Below are 20142 nucleotides of genomic sequence, written 5' to 3'. Positions count from 1 at the left end.
TTATTGTTTTTATCTCCTATCCTAATTTAAACACCTTGAATTCAGAGATTAGAACTGTGTTTGGTTTCTAGTAAGGGCTTAAGTGCTTATCAAGTGACTGCTTTTCATCTCTGACAAATTGTTTCTATGATCTATGTTCCTTCCTTGGTCCCCAGTTAGCTCATTTGCAATATGATGGTTTGGTGGATGATGTCTGTAGTTACTTCTATCTCTCAACATCTATGAAGAGTAGTGATTATTAGCATTACTTGGGGATTTTCCTTTGCTTAGAAAGTTGGATGATAGGGTAAGTGATGTGAGGATAATCATATTTTTCTGTATACTAACAGTGGATGTTAAAGATTTCTCTTACATAATCAGACCCTTGTTTTATATCTCATTTTGGTGCTCTAAAACATCTCAGACACCAACCTTTCTGTCACAAAACATCAAATTTCCTGAAAAAAAAAACTAGTCTAAGCTTGTGTAATTATTTGGGTTGGACTTGATGGCTTTTAAGATTACTTGCTGCTTTAAATCTATGATGCCCTGAGCCTAGACTAGGTCCTTAGCCCATTCAGCTCGCTGACTGTTTCCCCAGTGGACGTGTCTTCTGCAGTTGCTTTCAGAACATAAAATAAATGCAGGGATTGACCATCCATCTGGGAATGGCAGTTAAAAAGGTAAAACTAATAGTCAATAAACATTTATTAAGTGTAGACAGTGTGTCAGGCATAGTGCTAATTGCTGAGGAAACAATGAATGACAATGAAACAATGAGAGACAATCCCTATTCTCATGGAACTTGCAGTCTAATGGAGGAGACAACATGCAAATAATTATGTATGAACATATGTACAAGTAACATTGTACAAAATGTGATAGAAAGAATAAATTGGAAATAAGCAAGTAAAGACAGGAGAATTGAGTGGTTAGGAAAGATTTCCTGAAGAAGGTGGAGTTTTAGCTAAAACCTGGAGGAAGCCATAGGAACCACGAAGGGGTAGAAATGAGGAGGGAAAGCGTTCTCTATATGATGGATAACCAGAGCAAATGCCCAGTCAGGAAATGGAGTGTGTTGTTTGAGGAACAAGAATATTAGGCAGGATCACTAGGTCACAGAGTATATGGTGGGGGTGGAAGTTGTAAGAAGACTAGAAAGATACCTGTGTGTGTTTAAAGTACTTTGAATGACAAAGAAAGGGTTTTACATTTGATCTTGGAGAGGATAGGAAGCTACTGGAGTGTATTGAGTAAGGGGGTGATATGGTTAGACCTATGCTTTAGGAAGATCACTTTCACAGCTGAGTGGAGGATGGAATGATGTAGGGAGAAATTTGTGGTCAGGAGACCACCCAGCAGGCTATTGCAATATTCCGGGAAAAAGGACTATATGGAAGCCTGAAGCAGGGTGGTGGCAGACAGAGGAGAGAAGGGGATATATGTGAGAGATGTTAAGAAAGTGAAATCAGAATGTCTTGGCAACAAATTGGATATGGGGATATGATAAAGGGTTAGGAATTGAGCGTGACACCTATGTTGTGAGGCTGAATGATAGAGGATACCTTTATTAGTAATAGGGAGTTTAGGAAGAGGGGAGGGATAAGACAACAAATTTAATTTTAGACATCTTGACTTGAAGATATCTATAGCACATCCAGTTCCAAATATTCAATAAGCAGTTGGAGATGTAAGACTGGAGGTCAATAGGGAGGTTAGGACTCAATAAGTTGATTATGAGAATCCTTAGCATAGAGAAGATGATCAAATCCATAAACAAATGAGATCACCAAATGAAACAGTATAGAAAAAGAAGAGGAGAGCCCAGACTCTGGGGGACACCCATGGTTAGAGGGTATGATCTAGAAGAAGATCTAGCAAAAGAGATTGAAGAGAGGTCACCTACATAGGAAGAAAACCAGGAGAGAATAGGGTAACAGGTAGCCCTGTTATGGTTTAATTCCTCTTTTCAAGCTGTCTTTGATGTTTGTTATTACCTTATTTCCCCTGTATTAATATTTATGAAAGTTTGGATTTGCCACCCTACCCCTCTCTCCCAAGTCTTCAAATTGTCTCCCCTTGGGTATATTATAACCTGATACACGTATTCCCTCAAAACTGAAAGACCACAGTACTTTGAGCAGCAAAACATATGAAACAAGCAGATTTTTTAAATTAAAAATTAAAACATTTAAAATCATTTCCCATAAAACAGACGGGATAGCTATACTAAGGAATGCAGAAGTCAAACATTTTATAATAGTACCTGTTCTGAAGGGAAAATCTCATTGGCAGTCTGTCTTATTATTTGTAACCTAACAACCAGTAGTCATTTTTCCATAGTAGATGTTCCATAAATATGGGTTGAATTGTTAAATATTCCTAGTCCTCAGAGGAAAATGGAGGTTTCTGTTCATGATTTCTCTAAAAGTCGTACTTCCCTGAAGCTTCTATGTGGCAGACGGCATACTGATAAACAATTAATGCAAAAAAGCAAACTAAAAACTCACATCTGCCAACTCAATGTATATTTTGACCTTTAGAATACTACTGAATATGAAACATGAGGAATATAGAGGTTGTCATAATCTTTTTGACCTTGTTGCAAAATGTCTACCTGACAACATTTTGTTCACTAATTTTATCCAAAAACGAGTCAACCAAAATAAGTAGTCATATCTAGTTCAGTAATAAGAGGATTTTGTTTTGTGATATGCACTTGAAATTCAGTTTGGACAATATCTTGCCCAGGTTTCTGTAGCTAAGCATTAAGACCTATAAAGTAAAACATTTTGTGACCTTACCTTCCTTGGTGTAAGGTAATTTTGGAAGAAATTATTAAAAATCTCTTTGAAAATATTTTTTTTCCATTATGATATTACAAAACATGTTTTCAGTGGAGGGGAATTAGAGGGTAGTCCTAGTTTGGAGAAGTTAAAATCCATGGTACAGAGGTGGCCAGGTGGCACAGCGAGTAAGAGCGCTGTCCCCGCAGTTGTGAGACCTGGGATTGGTTCCAGCCTCAGATACTTGGCACCCACACAAAATAACTGGCCATGTAACCTTGAGCAAGTTACTTATCCCCAAGTGCTTTATAAAACAAAATAAAAAAAACACAATAAAACAAAAAACTCCATGGTATACACTTCAGAATTTTAACCATTGTACATTCTCTTCCCACATACTCTCTAACTTTAAATAAAAAGGAATTCTAGGCAAAAATAGCTTATTTTATGTATTCCTCATTCTGTGAATTCTGATGGCATGTAATTTCTAGCCCAAACTGTTGAACTTGATGCGAAATTTTCTAGTGTTTTCTGTGTTATGAATAAACCTTGGCAATCTGAGTGCGCAGCAAGCCTCTGAATGTGCGTTTGTAGAGGGGCAGGGGCAAGATTGGGCGGGGGGGGGGAGACTAGGGGAGACATGTCTTCCTCTTCATAGATCCCCCACATCCCCTAGCAGAGAGCTAGAGGCAGAGAGACAATTCATGAATAAACACTTATTGAATGAATGATTGATTGCTATTGCTTGGGGCCCTGTGCTGTCTTGCTGCTTTGTTTTGTGACATGCCCTTCTGTTGTGTTGCATTGAACAGAGGATAAGATCTGGACTACCGTGCAGCATAACAACACAGAGCTCGCTCGCGTGCGAGGGGCACATCCCAAGAGGCCCTATGTCATGTACTTTAACTACAGCAGCAGCATGGAACAGCTGGAGGGAATGATCAACAGTGCCGAATACTGTGAGCAGGAGGCCATTTACCACTGCAAGAAGTCTCGTCTGCTGAACACCCCCAGTAAGTTCCCTGCACCTCATTCTTTGCTTGGTCATAGCTGGTTGTCCATTTAGGTCTTTGGGCCAGGAAGGAGAAATGTTATACCCAGAATTACTTTCCTAGTAACCAAGTCATAGTCATAAAAGTGAACAGAGGAGAGTCTGCCTTGTCAGGTGTAGGTACTCAATGTGGATGGAAGACCCTGGATTAGGTCAGAGGAGTTGGGTTCAAATCCTGACTCTGATGGTTTCACCCTGCATGATCTTGGGTAAGTCATTTATTGCTTTTGCTCATTGGTTTCCTGCTCTATAAAATGAAGTCAGTCTAGAAGGCCTCTAAATCTATCACTTTCTGACTTTGGGCACATCACTTAACTTAATCCTTCATGTTCCTCATTTACCCCGTCTGGCTTTAAATATTCGAAAGTCTTACTCCATCACACGTGATAACTTCAGTCAAATTGCTTTGAAATTTATAAAGTTTTCCATAAATTCAGAGTAGTATTTTTTTTTGTCATTGTGGCTACTACAAAGGGGTAACAAGCAGCTACTCAAAGCTTTTAATGACTTCCTTTTCAAGTTAATGTAGGCTCATTTCACTGTTTTTCAATTTGGCAGATTTCAGGAACTTAAAACTGGGATTCATGATGATGAAATGTGGCATATTTACTATACTGTAGACTATACACCAGAATGCTGACTTCTAATGCTTTGATGCTTCTATTAAAATGATTCTGCATCTCAGAATCCTAACCAAGTAATACATGGCTCTACCCAGCAGTGAATGTCAGCATTCACCATCATGATCTATCCAGCCCACACTGCTGTAGTTTCTGGGTGTAAAAAATAATATGTTGCAGTATATAATTACTAATTCTATTGTATTATAGTCCACAAGTAATTTTTAAGGTACTGCTATATGTAAAGCGTTCTGGGTTTGCCCAGGGGAGAGATAAAAAGGTTTACATGGCATGGTCTTTGCCTTTGTGGAATTTACAATGCAAAAGGCAGATATGACATAAAGGTAGGTAAATAACTACAGTTTCAGTATCTACAGTACAGATAATACACAATAAGTTCCTAAGAGCAATGTTAATGAATTGCTTTTTAATTCAGAAAAGGAGGAAGTTTTATTTCTTAACTAAGGCAGATTGTTGATTCAGGGAAGGTTTCTGGAGGAAGTAACCCAGGAGTTAGACTTTAAAGGATGGGTAGGAATTCAATATATGTTTTTGGGCTATGAAGGGAAAGGTAGAAATAGGAATCAGTGAGAAAAATAACAAAGAGGTACGGAAAGCACAGTTGTTATTTGGATGGCAACAGATCAGTCTCTTAAGATTATGCATGGAGGTAAGCAGTGGAAGATAAAGCTAAAAAGACAGCTTGATCTATCCTTGTGGAGGACCTTAAACAGAAGGAAGAAATGAAAGAAATGATTATTAAATTCCTTAATATATTAAGTTTCTTAATCATGTGCTGGACACTATGGTAAGCTCTTTACAAATATTAATTCAACGGATTTTTACAACTACCTTGAGAGGTAGGTACTATTATCATCTCCATTTTACAACTGAGGAAACTGAATGAACAGAGGTAAAATGATTTACCCAGGGTCAAGCAACTAGTAACTAGTAAATATCTGAGACTGGGTTTGTACTGAAGTCTTCCTGACTCTAGGCACAGAACTCCATGCGTCAGGCCATTTATCTTCCAGTTTAAGGAATTTGAAATGAGGTTCAAAGTCCTGGACGTAAAGGGGAAAAACTGAAAACTCTTTTTTTTTTTTGGTCTTTGGAGGGAGGAAGGCAGGGTAATTGGGGTTCAGTGACTTGCCCAAGGTCACATAGCTAGTAAGTGTTAAGTGTCTGAGGCCAGATTTGAACTCAGGTCCTCCTGACTCCAGGGGCTGCACTCTATTCACTGTGCTACCTAACCGCCCCTGAAACACTGAAACTTTTAGTGCAAAGGAGAGATATGTTCAGTTCCACACATAAGGAAGCTTACTCTGGTTGTGATTCAGAGAATAAATTGGAACTGCAAGAGAAAAGAAGCAGAGAGAATAATCTATATGTCACAAACATTTTTTAAGTGTTTTGTGTGCTAGGAATTACAAAGAACAAAGTGAAATTATTCCTTGACTTCAAGCAGATTATATTCTAATGTGAAACAGTATATATACATATACTACATATATTTAAAATATATGAAAAGTGAATACAAGGCAGGTTTTTGTTTTGTTTTGTTTTTTGGAAGCCAAATTGTAGCAACTGGGGCAGACCAGGAAAAGATTCATGTAGAAAGTAGTACTTAAGTAGAATTTTGAAAGAAACCAGCAATTCCAAGAGGCAGAGAAAAAGAGGCGATAAATTCCAAGAATGGAAGAGAATCAATAGAAGGGCATAGAGAGAGTAGACAGAACGCTGTGGGTACAACGGGGATGACAGCATTGCTGTGTCATAGAATCCAAAGAGGAGCAGCTACATGTAAGGAGATTGAAAGGATAAAAGGGACCAAAGTGGGAAAAGATTTGCATTTTAGAAAAATCACTTTAGTGACTGAATGGAGGAGGGACAGGAGTGTGGAAGAGACTTGAGGCAGGCAGAACCAATAGCAACCTATTGCTAATAAGGTATGATATAAAGAGGGACTTCACTAGCATGGTGGCAGTGTCAGAGAAGAGAAGGGGGCATATACAAGAGATATTGCAAAAATGAAATAGACTGATCTTGGCAATAGATTGTCTATGAAAGAAGTGAGAGATAGTGAGGAATCCAGGATGATTCCTAGATTTCAAATCTGAATGACTGGTAAAATAGTGTTGCCCTTTCTAGTAATAAAGAAAGTAGAAGAGGGGGAAGGTTTAGGAAGAAATATAAATGTTTTCTTTTGGACTTACTGAGTTTAAGGTTTCTACTACATATCCAGTTAAAAATGTCTTGAAAGGCAATTGGAGATGTGAGAATGGAGGTCAGCACAGAGATTGTAATAGGAAAAATTGATTTGAAAATTATTAGTCTAAAAATGGTAATTATGTTAATAAAAGTTGATAAGGTCACTGAATGAAACAGTATAAAGGGAGAGGAGAAGAGGGCCCAGGATAAAACTCTGAGGGACACCCACAGTTAGAGGGCATGATATGGAAGATGAGCCAACAAAGGAGACAGAGGTGGTCAGATGGGTAGGGAAGAAAAAAGAGAGAGTAATATTCCAAATTCCTAGAGAGAAGAAGATATCAAGGAGAATCAACAGTGTGAAAGGATGTAGAGAGATCAAGGAGAATGAGGATTGAGAGAAAGTCATTGAATTTGATAATTAATAGTAATTTGAGATCACTAGTAACTTTGGAGTGTGAAGTTTTAGAGGAATAAGAAGGTGAAAGCCATATTATAAGGGGTAAGGAAGAGAGTAAGAGGAGAAAAAAATGGAGGCATCTAACGTAAAGGCCTTTTTAAGGAGTTTAACTACAAAGAGCATATAGTTACAAAGCTACAATGAATATTTAGCTACATATGGGACGGCAGTTATCAAGGATGGAAAGATCAGGTGATTTTTTCTTCAGGATTGGAGAGTCATGGGTATGTTTTTAGGAAACAGGAAATGAGCCAGTTGGGAGAGAACCCGAAAATAAGTATAAAAAAGTAAAGATGCAGTAATATGAGTATAAAAATGATACTAACATGATGTTATTTCTCAGAAATTACAAACTGTTAGGTATTCCTTATCACTAATAAATAAATACACAGGCACTTCAAACTGAAAAAAAGAAAAAATAAAGATGACAGAGGGCTCAATCCATCGGAGGAAATTGGATAGAACAAAATAATGAAGAATGAAATGAGAAGAACCAAGAGAACATTGTATATAGTAACAGCAATATTTTTAAGAATTACTTTGAACAAATAAGTAATTTTGACTGTTATAAATACCAAAGTTAACTTTAAAGGATATGTAAAGAAAGGTGCTGTCTGCATCCAGAGAAAAAATTAGAAAATGAAAGTATATACAAAATAATTTAATGTGTATGTGTGTCTCTGTGAGTGTGTATACATGTGTGTATATATATGTGTGTGTGTGAATGTGTCTGTGTGTATATATGTGTAAATGTGTGTGTGTGTGTGTGTGTGTGTGTGTGTGTGTGTAATGTCTATTTGTATCCAATAGTAGCCCATTCTGGGGGGCAGGGAGGAGGGAAGAATAAAAAAGAAATTTGCACGATAATGTTGTATATTTTAAAGGAATAACAAGTTGAGTTTGGTAGATTTGCAGTTTCATGGGCAATCATCTTTTTTATTGTATTATGTTATGGAAATGCTTGTTTTATTCCTTAAATTAAAAATAAATTTAACAGAAAAGCAAAAGGAAACAAAACCAAAAATCACAGGAGTTTTTCTTGGTAAGCAGTAAGGCCATTTCATCATTGTGAGACAAGGGTAAAAGAAGATATAATGGCAGAAGGAACCTGAGTGATAAATGAGGAAGAGGGGGAAAGAGGGAGTTCCTAGTGAATGGACTGAATTTTTTCTTTAAAATATAAGGCAAGATTTTCAGCTCAGAGAGTGAGGGACAGGGATGCCATGGGAGATTTGAGGAGAAAATGAAAAGATTTGGAAGGAGTGTGGAAACTGGGATAGTGAATTAATAATAAAATTATAGTAGGATTGCCTAGCAGCAGTGAGGACCCAGTGGAGGTTATGGAAAATAAATTTAGCATGAGCTTAGTCAGAACAGTTGTGTTGATTTTCTCCACCTTCATTTGGTAGCATATTTGTAGGAACAAAGTTGATAAATTGTGGGAGTGATCCAAACCTAAGACTTGACTGGGCTTAATTGGCAGTGTGATAAAAGGATTAGAGATTCAAGAGAGGAGGACAGTGTCAAGTTGTATTCATTCACCAAGGAGTCAAGCTGGGAAGAAAAGTGAGTAGCTAGTTTAGGAAAGATGGCGTGGGAGAGAATTGAGGGGTCAAGGAATTGGAGGGCATGCTGTGTAAAAAGAATACGGTTATAGAAGAGACTGTAGAAGAAGAGGTGAACAACCATCACAATATGTTTGGGTAAGGAGATTTCACAATTCTTGAACATGGAGGTGGTACAGGTACGGGTGATGGCAAAATCAAGGTTATGACCATCTTTGCATATGGAACTAAGATGTTTGTATGGGAGGAGAGAAAAGGGGATAAATAGAAAAAAAAAGATATGGTGAAAGAAATAATAAAATTTGGCAATTGACTGAATATATGGATAAGTGACAGTAAAGCATTAACTGATAACAGTAAGATTGTGAACCTGGAAGGGTTGTACCCTTGATAATAACAAGAAAGATTGAAAGAGTAAAATATTTGTACAAGTGGGAAATTAATGCTCAGTCATGTCCAACTCTTCATGACCTCATTTGGGGGTTTTCTTGGCAGATATACAGGAATGGTTTGACATTTCCTTCTCTAGCTCATTTTACAGATGTGGAAACTCAGGTTAAGTGACTTGCCCAAGGTCACACAGCTAGTTAGTGTTTGAGGTCAGGTTTGAACTCAGGAGGATCTGTCTTCCTGACTCCAGAACTGGCGCTTTATCCACTGCATCACAGGGAAATCATACGAAGTATATGACATCTGTGATGCCTACAGGACATCCTATAATGAACAAGAAAATATCCAGTGGAATATGGTGATGTGGAACTAAATCTTAAAAAGATTGGGATTTGTAGAGCTGAGAGTCATCTTCACTGAGTATGCAGTTGAAACCATGGGAGCTGATGCACCTAGTGCATAAAGAAAAAAGAGAAAAGGACTTAACATAGAATCTTGGAGTACACCCATAGTTAGTAGAACTGACATGGATACATGTATCAAAGAAGACAAATAAGAGGAAGCAGAACCAAGAGAAAATGTACTCAGATAGGACAAAGCATTCAGAAGGAGAATATTCAATATTGCCAAATGCAATACAAAGATCATAGAATATGAGGCTATTTATGTTGGCGATTATGAGAATGTTGGTTACTTCAGAGAGAGCTATTTCAGCTGAGTGATGAGGTCAGCAGGCTGCCTTTAGCAGATTAGGAAGGAAGTGAAAGGAAATGTAAAAGTTCAGAGAATAGATGGATTTTTCAAAGAGTATGGTTAGAAGAGGAAGAGAAACAAAATAAAGGGCAATAGCAAGAATAGTAAGACTTAGTAAGGGATGTTTTTCTTTTCCCTGAAGAAATAATGCATATTTGTAGGAAGTAGGGAAAGAGTAAATAGAGAGGGAGAGATTGATGGTTACATAAAGAAGAGATGATAGTGGGGGAAGGTCAGTCTGCTAGAGAATGAGGGGGAAAATTAAGGGTGCATGTGGAGTGGTTCCTCTTTGTGAGAAGAGGGGCCACCTCTTCATCAGTCACTAGAGCAAGTCAAGAAATGATAGTGCAGGGATTCTTAACTTGAGAAGTCAGAGGACGCATGGATTTATTTGGGGGAAAATATTTATTTTTAGTAACTTCTAATTGAAACTTATTTCCTTCAATTATTTAAAAACACTGTTCTGAGAATGGGGTCAGTGAGTTTCATCATGCTGCCACAGAGGTCCATGACACAAAATACAGTTAATAACCTTTTGTGGCAGAGGGAGATATCAAGGAATTGTGAGATGAAGAAAAGGGAGGAAATGATCACAGATAAAATATGAGGCAAAACATTCAGCTGAGATTTTTGGGAAGAACATTTTTTTTGAGGCTTGATGATAGAAGAAAAGGTTTGGAGCAGACAATGGTATAAAGAATCAGGAAAGAGTAAAAGTGGCACAGTGGATGGATTGCTGGCCCTGAAGTCCAGGACCTGAGTTCAAATCTGATCTCAGACACTTGCCAGCTTTGTGACCCTGGGCAAGTCAGCTAATCCTTTTTTTTTTTTTTTTTTTTTGCCAATATCTCTGCTAAGAAAACCCCAAATGGTGGGACATGACAAAATCAACATAACAACATCAAAAGGGCTTTCAAGGCTTAGACAAGATTAGATAATGCAAATTTGTGATATATTTAGTCAGGATAGTTGTACAATTTCCACCACCTCAGTTTAAAAGCCCCTGACAGAAGGAGACAGATGTTGGATGTGGTTCACATTAGGGATTTAGTAAGACATCAAAAGTGAAAGGGAAAGAGTCAAGAGGAGAAAGAAAAGGAAAAAAAGAGTGGAATTGAATTGTTCCACTAAGTGAAATTTGAAAGAAAAGGGAATATATCCAAATCAAGGGTACAATCCTGATAAAATAATGATGGATCAAAAAATGCCAGGTAACTGTGAGAATGAAGAATAGATTAGCAGGTGTGTATACAGAAAGATCTCTCAGGTGGTTATTCCAAGAACTTGAGAAGTTGGTAAAAAGGGGTCTGTACTAGAGTGGTGGGATCATATGGATATATTTTGAAGTTAGAATCAATTGGATTTGGTACCAGATTGAATATAAGTGGTGAATGAAAGTGAAAAGTCAAGAATAGCATTAAGATGGATGAATGGAAAGTCAGTAAGAGCTTAGTTCAAATCCAGCCTCAGACATTAGCTATATGACCTGGGCAAGTCACTTACCCTCTGCCTGCCTCCATTTCCTCAACTGTAAAATGAGGATAATAACAGCATCTATCTCCCAGGGTTTCTGTGAAGATCAAATGATATAATATTTGTAAGGTATTTAGCATGAAACCTTGCATGTAGTAAGTACTATATAAATGCTTATTTCCTTCTATACTTACTGAACTAGGATAGATTCTTGTTAAACATAAACCATAAGAAATAAAGATTAATAACTGGAGAATAAAAAAGTCAGAAAGCTGGGTCCTATAAAAAAGAGTGACAACCAGCAGTGTGAAGTGTCTTAAGTCCATGTCCTAGGAGTAAGGAGCTAGAGAGGTTAAGCCTATAGAAGAAGGCTTAGGGGTACAGGATAGCTATATTCAAGTATCTGATGGACTATCCTGTGTGGGAAGAGAGAAGTGACTAGAATTGTTCTTTTTGAACCTACATGTTTTTACCACAATCAGTTGGAGAAAACTGAAGTGAGATAAACTCAGACCTGATCTAAGAGAAAGCTTCCTATTGATTAAATTTTCCAGAAGTTGAAGGAACTGAGGGAGAAATTAGTTCCCTTTAATTAGAGGTCTTTAAGCAGATGCCGAATGATCTCTTACTAGATAGTGTGGTAGGGTTTATTTTTGCAGGTATGGGTTGTATTAAGTGACCACTGGGGTCCATTCCAACTCTGAAATTCTTTGATTCTGTGATATAGGAAAGCCAGGAGAAGATAGTGTATCTGTACCTGAGGTTAGGAATGAGTATCCAAAAACACACATATGATCAGCAGTATTAAATGAAGAAGAAAAGTCAGTGATGATAAAAACAAGGATTAATTTTTGGATGGTAACATGATATTTGAGATGACTTTTTTTATTGGAGTGATCAGGTTAGAAATGAGACTGTGGGGGTAAGGAGACAATAATAGCAGTAGGTGGAGATGTCAGATATAATTACCTTTTTTTCAAGAAGTTTGATTATGTTGGGGAAATGGGGCAGTATCTGGATTAGTTAAAATGACTTTTCTTTTTTAGGATTGAGGGGACTGACTAGTTTTGCAAATATATGAGGAGTCAATAAAGGAGAGAAGCTGAAAATGCATGAGAGATAGTGTGAGAATTGATTTCTAGACCAAGCCTTGAGAAGCTATGTAAGAGAGAGGGGGGTGGGGGGAAGAGGGAGAGAGAGAAGGGGAGGCAGGGAAGGAGAAGGGAGGGGAGGGGAAGGAAGTGGAAGAGGGTAATTGTAGGAAGAAGGAGAGTGGCTATGAACAAGGTTATCATTTTCTTCTTTTAAATTAACACAGACTTTAGGTATTCCCTCTCTCATCCCAAGTTTCTCTTAATCTATCATCAAAACGATTATCTATTTAACTCGTCTGTACTGTCAGTTTGGCTATGGTGCATAAAATACCAGGCTTCAAGTAAAGAATATCTGAGTTCAAATATCTTTTCAGATGCTTACTTACTACTACTACCATTACTGCTGCTGCTGCTACTACTACTACTAATAAATGACACATTTATTGAGCCCGTTAGGTTTTGCAAAGCACTTTACGTTACCTCAGTTGATCCTCATAACAGCCCTGAGAGATAGGTGCTATTATTATATCCATTTTACAGATGGGAAAATTGCGAGCAAGAGAAATGAAATTATTTACCCAGGGTCACAAGCTATTAAGTTTCTGGGCTAAGATTTGACCTCAGTTCTTTCTGACTCAAGACCTAGCATGCAAGTGTATGCTGCCTATTTTTGACTATCCATCTACTTCAACTGAATAAGCCTGAGCAAGTGACTTAACCTCTATGTGCCCCAAACAGATCCCTGGTGATTTATCTACTAAGTCTTTGTTTAATGAAGGGGAATTGCCCACATTGGGAATTCTCCCAGTGTAGATTTCAAAATTTTTCATTATTTGGATATAGAACCTATTTAAATTTTCAGCTCCTTCTACCTATTGGGGGTAATCAGTTCTAAAAATGTAATACTCCCTAACATTTTACTTATAATTTATTTTGTCCTAAAAATACTCTGTTTCAAGCTTAATATAATTTCAAGCATTCTGATATTCTTGAATCCTTGTTCACCATCTGCTCATCCTTGGTAATTTTGTCAACCTCCTTCACATCCTCTTTTAGTCATCATTTCATTTGGGCATCTTCAGGCATTTGTTTTGCAAAAAAGATCCTTAATTTGCTTGTCCTGGCTATGCTAGGCAGTTTTGCCTAGCCTCTAATGTTATTCAGGGTTCAATGTAATTGGTGCGTTCCAAAAGAGTGAAAAGCATCATGTGATATTCTAGGACAAGGTCTTATCACAGCTTTTCTTTTCACTTTTGGGATGAAATTTTAAACAAATCTTTTCTGTTTATTATTCATCTGAAGCTCTGGAAAATATTTTTTTGAAAATTTTCTGTGGATTGTATATAGTCATGCTTTGTAATTTACGAGGTGGTTCAGTAGCGAAAATGCAGAAACTGGAATCAGGAAGACCTGAATTCAAATCATACCTTAGACATTTACCAACTGCATAACCCTGAGTAAATTGTCTTTCTCTCCCTCAATTACCTATGCTCTCAAGCAAGCATAATAATCTCACCTATCTCATCATGTCATTATGAAGATAAAATGAGCTGACATGTAAACGTATTTTGGAATCCTTAAAGTTCTATGTAAATGCAAGCTATTATTATTTAATAGGAAATTAATATCAGTAAAAATATTTACTGAATGAATTATCAGATAAATTGAGCTTAGCAAATTTTAAAAGGGAGGTCTGGGGGAACCATGATCTTAGTAGTTAAGAATCTTATATTCTCTTTAGTTTATAAAAGAAAGACCCAGAATGCTTTGAAAACCACTGGGGAAAATAGTATCACTGTCATCTGAATAATACATTCCAAATTTAATTTATCTATCTTGTCATTTATTAGATATCTTGGGGAAAAGAAGAATCCTAATACCTGAATTTCCTACGTAACTGAAATTTCTTTCTTTGAACACCAAACTTGACGGTGTGAGGAATATTTTTAAAAAATTTTAATAGTATTTTCTTTTCTCCAATTACATGTAAAAACAATATCTTAAGATTCATTTTAATAAATTTTGAGTTCCAAAGTTTCTCCCTCCTTCCCTCATCCTTCATGGAATTGTGTGTAATCATGACTCAATAGACTCTGGGTATATTTATGGGTTTAGTTGTTTTCTTATATATGAACTTCATATGGACTTTTTACCCAACAGAAACACTTTTGACCTACATTTTGGTTCCTAACTTTGTGTCAGACAATTGAAATTCCTGCATGAAGCAAATCTCTGTATGTGTAAGGAATCCTTTATATGCTTTAGGGATGCAGCTGATACATGAGTAATCTTTGAATGGTGTGAGGTTAAGTAAGTGTTTCTGAGGCCCCTCCTTAACACAGATCATGTATATTCTTTTTCACAGCATTTTCTATTTCTATAATCTTGTACTTTTGCTCAAATCTTACTGTTATTTTGGTGGAAATAAGCATTCTGGGTCAAATGATTCAATCTGTCAGAGGATTTTAAAATATGCCCTTTTCATATCAAAATACAGATCCTGGTCTTTTATAACCATGCTTATCTTGGGAAATTCAAGTTTGTCATGCTATGCCTAATGACCTGAAGCTTAGTAGTGATGGTATAATTTCATGAACTGGAAAGGGCTAGCTATTGATTTTCTCATCCTGTACCAAAGGTCCTATCAAAGTCAAAGAATGAAGAGGAAAAAAAAGATGATAAAGAAGAAGAACCATAAAGAGAAAGGACTACAATAGGCATCAAAGAAAATTTGGAAATGCTTTAATTGTTCATTTTTCAAATCGACTTTTAAATCTATATATCTTAGATCTATTAATCCACCTATCTCTATGTTAAATCTAGATATTCAAAATTACATTAAAAACTACCTATTGGACTTTTCTATGTGCCTTCCCATAAGCATACCCAAATCAATATATTCAAAGCAGAATTCAGTGTGATTAAAAAAAATCAAAACTCTTAACTCCTTACTTCATTTGTGAGTACTAACATACTTAGAATCATCAATGTTCATCATCTTGAAATCATCTTCAGCTACCCACTCTCACTCTCCACCTCTAATCAGTTGCCATGTTTTATTGATTCTACTTCTAAAGCATTGATCACATCTCTCCCACTCTGTCTACTCACAGGATCAACATCTTAAAACCATACCCTAATAATCTCTTGCCTGGATTATTGCAATTGCCTTGTAATTGGTATCCCTGACTCAAATACTTATTTCCCTTTTCCAATCTGTCCTCTCTACACCTGTCAAAAATGATTTTTTTCATAAACAAAATTGACAATGTCACTTCTCCATTCTCTATACTTTAGTGATTTCCTATGGTATGACTTATAACATCAAATACACATTCTTTTTTGGCATCTAAAGAACCTCACCATTTGATGCAAGTCTACTTTTCTCACCTTAATATATATTACTTTCCTTTATACACTTGATAGTCCAAATACATTTGCCTTCTTACCCTTACTCACATACATACCATTTCCCATCTCTTTGTCTTAGCATAAACTGACTTTTGTACTTGCATTTCCTCATCTTCTTAGAATCCTTAATTTCCAAAAAAAGTAAGTTCAAATAGAACGTCCTACATGGAATCTTTCCTAATCTCACCAGCTGCTACTGCCTCCCAGTAAAATTAATTTGTACACACATTATATGTATGCATATAAAATATATACATATGTATATATACACATTCCATGCGTATAGATGTATAAACATATGCATGTGTGTATATATGTAAATATATGCATATGTGTACATACACACACATATATAGATAGATAGATATAGATAGACAATAGATAGATAGACAGATAGATAGATAGACACATAGATAGACACATAGACACATAGATAGATAGATAGATAGATAGATGATAGATAGATAGATAGATAGATAGATAGATAGATAGATAGATAGATAGATAGATAGATAGATAGATAGATAATGTTCACCCCAGTAGAATGTGTTTCTTGATGGCAGGGAGTATTTCATTTTTGTCTTTTTATTCCCTGTGCTTAGTACAGTTCTTGATACATAGTAGTTGGTTAATAAACACTTGTTGATCAATTGATTGATTAATTGAACATGAGTTTAAATAATGACCCTAATTTCACTAAAGATTAAAAAGTATAAAATGAAGAAGAGTTAGAGCCGTTTTCTGTTAATAATTCAGCAATCAGCCTTCACTTCATTGGACTAATTTGTATTAAGCAACAAAATATTGTCTTGGTCTCTGTTTCTAATTTGGTTCTTCACTTGTGAAGCATTCCCATGGTGATTCCCTGTAGAGATACCATGTCTAAACCCCAGGTGATCACTCTGCAGGGCTCTCTACTCTGGTTTTGATTCAATTCATTTAGCAGGACAGGAAAAGAAAGGAGAGGAAAGATAGGATGAGGTCTTAGTTTCATGGTGTGTATGTGAGTGTGTGTATGCATGTTTTATTCAGTTAGGAACTGAGCCATGGCATTGTCATTTTCTGATAGTTTCCTTTGATATTCTACCCCAGGGTCACTAACTGCCAGTTCAGCAAAGCATGTCTTCTGTCCCTTTGAGGTTTTCCATGTGTGAACCTCAAAGGACCTTAAAGAGCTCAGGACATTTGGGCCCATGGGAAAGGATAGAAGGTGTGTTGTTCCCCATACCCCCACCCACACCCCCCTCCTATTCTTCTTAATTACATTTGCTATATCTTATCCAGAGCTCTACTCATAGCCTAAGGCCACAGTTTTCCCTGAAATACTTAGTTTACACAAAAGACTTGACAGATGAATAATCAAAATAAAATATTCTACAATACCTTATCACCTGGATAGGGTGAAGAAATGCCTCCAGGGAGAAGGCATTCCCTAATTCATACCAGGACACTTGCCTCATATTGTAGCATAGGAAAGAGAATTTTGTTTGAGGATATAGTCCTGCAGATGCCTTCTGGTGAGTTGAAGTTGAATTGAATGTTGAAGTGAATTGAAATGAAATGCAATTTGTGTCCACAGTGTTGGTACATATTTAGAGGACAAAAAAAAAATCTAAATAGTAATTAAGAGACAATCATTCAGTAGAAGACCTAAGAATTTACAGGATAATAGGATTTATATCTGAAGGGGTACTCAGAGACCATCTACTTTAACTTCCTCATTTGATAGAGGAAGGAACTAAGGCCCACATAGTTGGAGGGACTTGCCCAAAGTTACCTGAGAATTCAGAAGTAGTGTGAGGATGCAAATTCGTGTATTCTGAGTGCAAATCTAGGATTCTTTTAATTGTGAGATTTTCATTCTTTTCACATAAACCTTAATTTTAGGAAGTACAGAAGAATCAGAGAAATACCAATTTAGCCCTATGTATTGGCAGAGTAGGTTGCTGCCTACTACTGATATTATTTGAAGAAATACTGACTCACTCCATAGCATTTCCTACCTCTGCCTGTCACAGTAGTCAATGAACATTTATTAAGCATGTACTTTGTCCTAGGCACTATGCTAAATGCCTAGAATTTCTGCCATCCAATTCTTACTTTTGGGAAAAAATGTGGACAGCTAGGGGGTGCAATGAATAGACGGCTGACCCTGGAATCAGGAAGATCTGAGTTCATATGTGATCTCTGATATTAACTGTGTGACCCTGGACAAGTCACTAGATCTGGTTTGCCTCAGTCTTCTCTTCTGTTAAATGAGCTAAAGAAAGAAATGGCAAACTTCTCCAGTATCTTTAGGAAGAAAAGCCCAAATAGGGTCAAGAAGAGTCAGATATAACTGAAACGACTGGAAAACAGCAATAACTATAACAGAAACAACAAAGTGGAATGTGACCCTACACAAATCTTTTACTCTGGAGAGGTTAAAAAACAAAACAAAACAAAAAACAATCCATTGTCACTCCTTGAAGTCAAAACACAAATGTGCTTAGAAGATGAGCTTCAGTTAAGTATTCATACTTGAAGACAATGGGGAAGTACAAGGGTAGGTACTATTTGGTGTGGAGTGGTGATCCAAATGTTGACCTTGAGAAACTAGACCCAGGTAGGGCACTACACAGAAAGGGACGAAAACCTTTCAGAGATCAGTATGAGACACAGAGATGGAACAGATAATGGCTGGGGGTATAGGGTGTGTGTGTGTTTGTGTGTCTGTCTGTTTCTGTGTTTTTGTTCATGTATGTTTCTGTGTCTTTTGCAAAAAGAAAATTAAAAACAAAACAGGAAATGTACCCATGACCAAAAAGCAAGATGTTTAATCTGTAAATTATTATTAGAAGGGGGGGGGTGAGTGTTAGGACACCAAAAGTATTGGGTTTTGAGTCTTTAATAGATTTGAGAATGAATGACAACATTAGGGAGATTGTCATTCATGTAATTGTCAGGAAGGTAGACTATTTTTATTATCCTGGTGAAAGAAGAGTAGGCAAAAATGGACAAAGTCTACATATGCCCAAACATCTAGACAGCAGCTGGAAATGCCATTCATATCAGGAATCCTTTTTAATTTTTAAGATATTTTACAATGGTCCCTGCTTTAGGAAAATGGAATTAAACTTAAAGAAATGACTCCAAATTATGACTTCTATAGTGCCCGTGTGATAAATCATATATATCTATGCAGTCATATTTTCCTTTTCCCTGATGACTTCTGTCATTTCTAAGCAAAAAACAAAACAAAAAAAAATTATCTTCAAGTTTGCCATGGAATTTAAATCAGAATTCCAAAACCCAAAAACATCAATATGAATCGTTAGTGAATTTTACTGTATATGAAAACCACTTTCTCACAAGTCCCAATAATTCGCTCTTAGTATTTTGTTTTTTTTTTTTGCTTTTTTTGAGGGCAATTGGGGTTAAGTGACTTGCCCAAGGTCACATGGCTAGTAAGTGCTAAGTGTCTGAGGCCAGATTTCAACTCAGGTCCGCCTGACTCCAGGGCCAGTGCTGTATTCACTGCCCCACCTAGCCTCCCCCACTGTCAGTATTTAACAATAAACACAAAGTCAAAATAAGAAATGGCAGACCTAGACTGTGAAGACACATATCTTAATTAAGTTAACAATATATTTGTGTGTCTAGGGATGAGGTGTGCGGGTTGAATAGAGTCCTGTTCAAATTTAGGAGAGGAAATGTGTTTGACCTCAAATGGAGGTTAAACTCTTGCCCCCACCATCCTCTTTACCCCATAATATTATCCTGCCTCTATTTTTTTCATCTTGGTAGGAAGTAAAGAGAAATACAGTGGTATTTGTAGGAATAAAATTATTGAAATAGAGATGACAAGACAATAATAAGTTTATGAGAAAAAAGACCCGTGTGTGTATATATATACACACATGTATCTATGATATATCATATATATCTATGTATCTTTGTGTGTTTTCACTCAATTATTTAAAAAATTATGATGAAGGAATGCACAGGTAACAGCATTCAGTTCCCCCTCATTCAGTAAGCTTATTTTTGTAATTTCATTAAGAAAATGTAGATATGTTATTTCAACTCCAATACTACTTCCTGAGATTAAGAATTTGAGTTTGCATCCTTACATGATGTGATATTGGGGATCTTGTTCTTTCTCAAAGCAAGGTGAGGAATAGTAGCTGATAGCAAAGTCGTTCGAATTCAAAATAACACCATTACTTTCATCTCCTAATGGCATCTAGGAGGGTCTGAGTTGGATTGGCATCAATAGAAATGAACAGAACAGGCTAGCTTCATGGACCCAGGAAGCAAAAGCTGTGTGTTGTGAAATTAAAAAAAAAAGTCTAAGTTTGAGGTCCAAC

At 36.6% G+C, this 20142-nt stretch overlaps 1 protein-coding gene and 1 long non-coding RNA gene across 3 annotated transcripts in view; one reads left to right on the top strand and one right to left on the bottom strand.

Moving 5' to 3' along the window:
* The window catches only part of CNTNAP5 (contactin associated protein family member 5), a 934370-nt gene that overhangs the window by 616551 nt on the left and 297677 nt on the right, over positions 1-20142 (top strand). For both annotated transcript variants that reach the window (XM_069066887.1, XM_069066888.1), the window contains exon 13: positions 3578-3778. In XM_069066887.1, coding sequence (XP_068922988.1) covers positions 3578-3778 — 201 coding nt within the window. The remainder of the gene's footprint in view (positions 1-3577; positions 3779-20142) is intronic.
* The window catches only part of LOC138145246 (uncharacterized), a 153841-nt gene that overhangs the window by 20520 nt on the left and 113179 nt on the right, over positions 1-20142 (bottom strand). The window lies entirely within an intron of this gene.

This window comes from Petaurus breviceps, unplaced genomic scaffold, assembly GCF_028583685.1.
Source record: "Petaurus breviceps papuanus isolate PSGF00001 unplaced genomic scaffold, PetGlider_PUasm1.0 90731, whole genome shotgun sequence".
NCBI lineage: Eukaryota > Metazoa > Chordata > Mammalia > Diprotodontia > Petauridae > Petaurus > Petaurus breviceps.
This window is presented reverse-complemented; position numbering and strand designations above follow the sequence as displayed.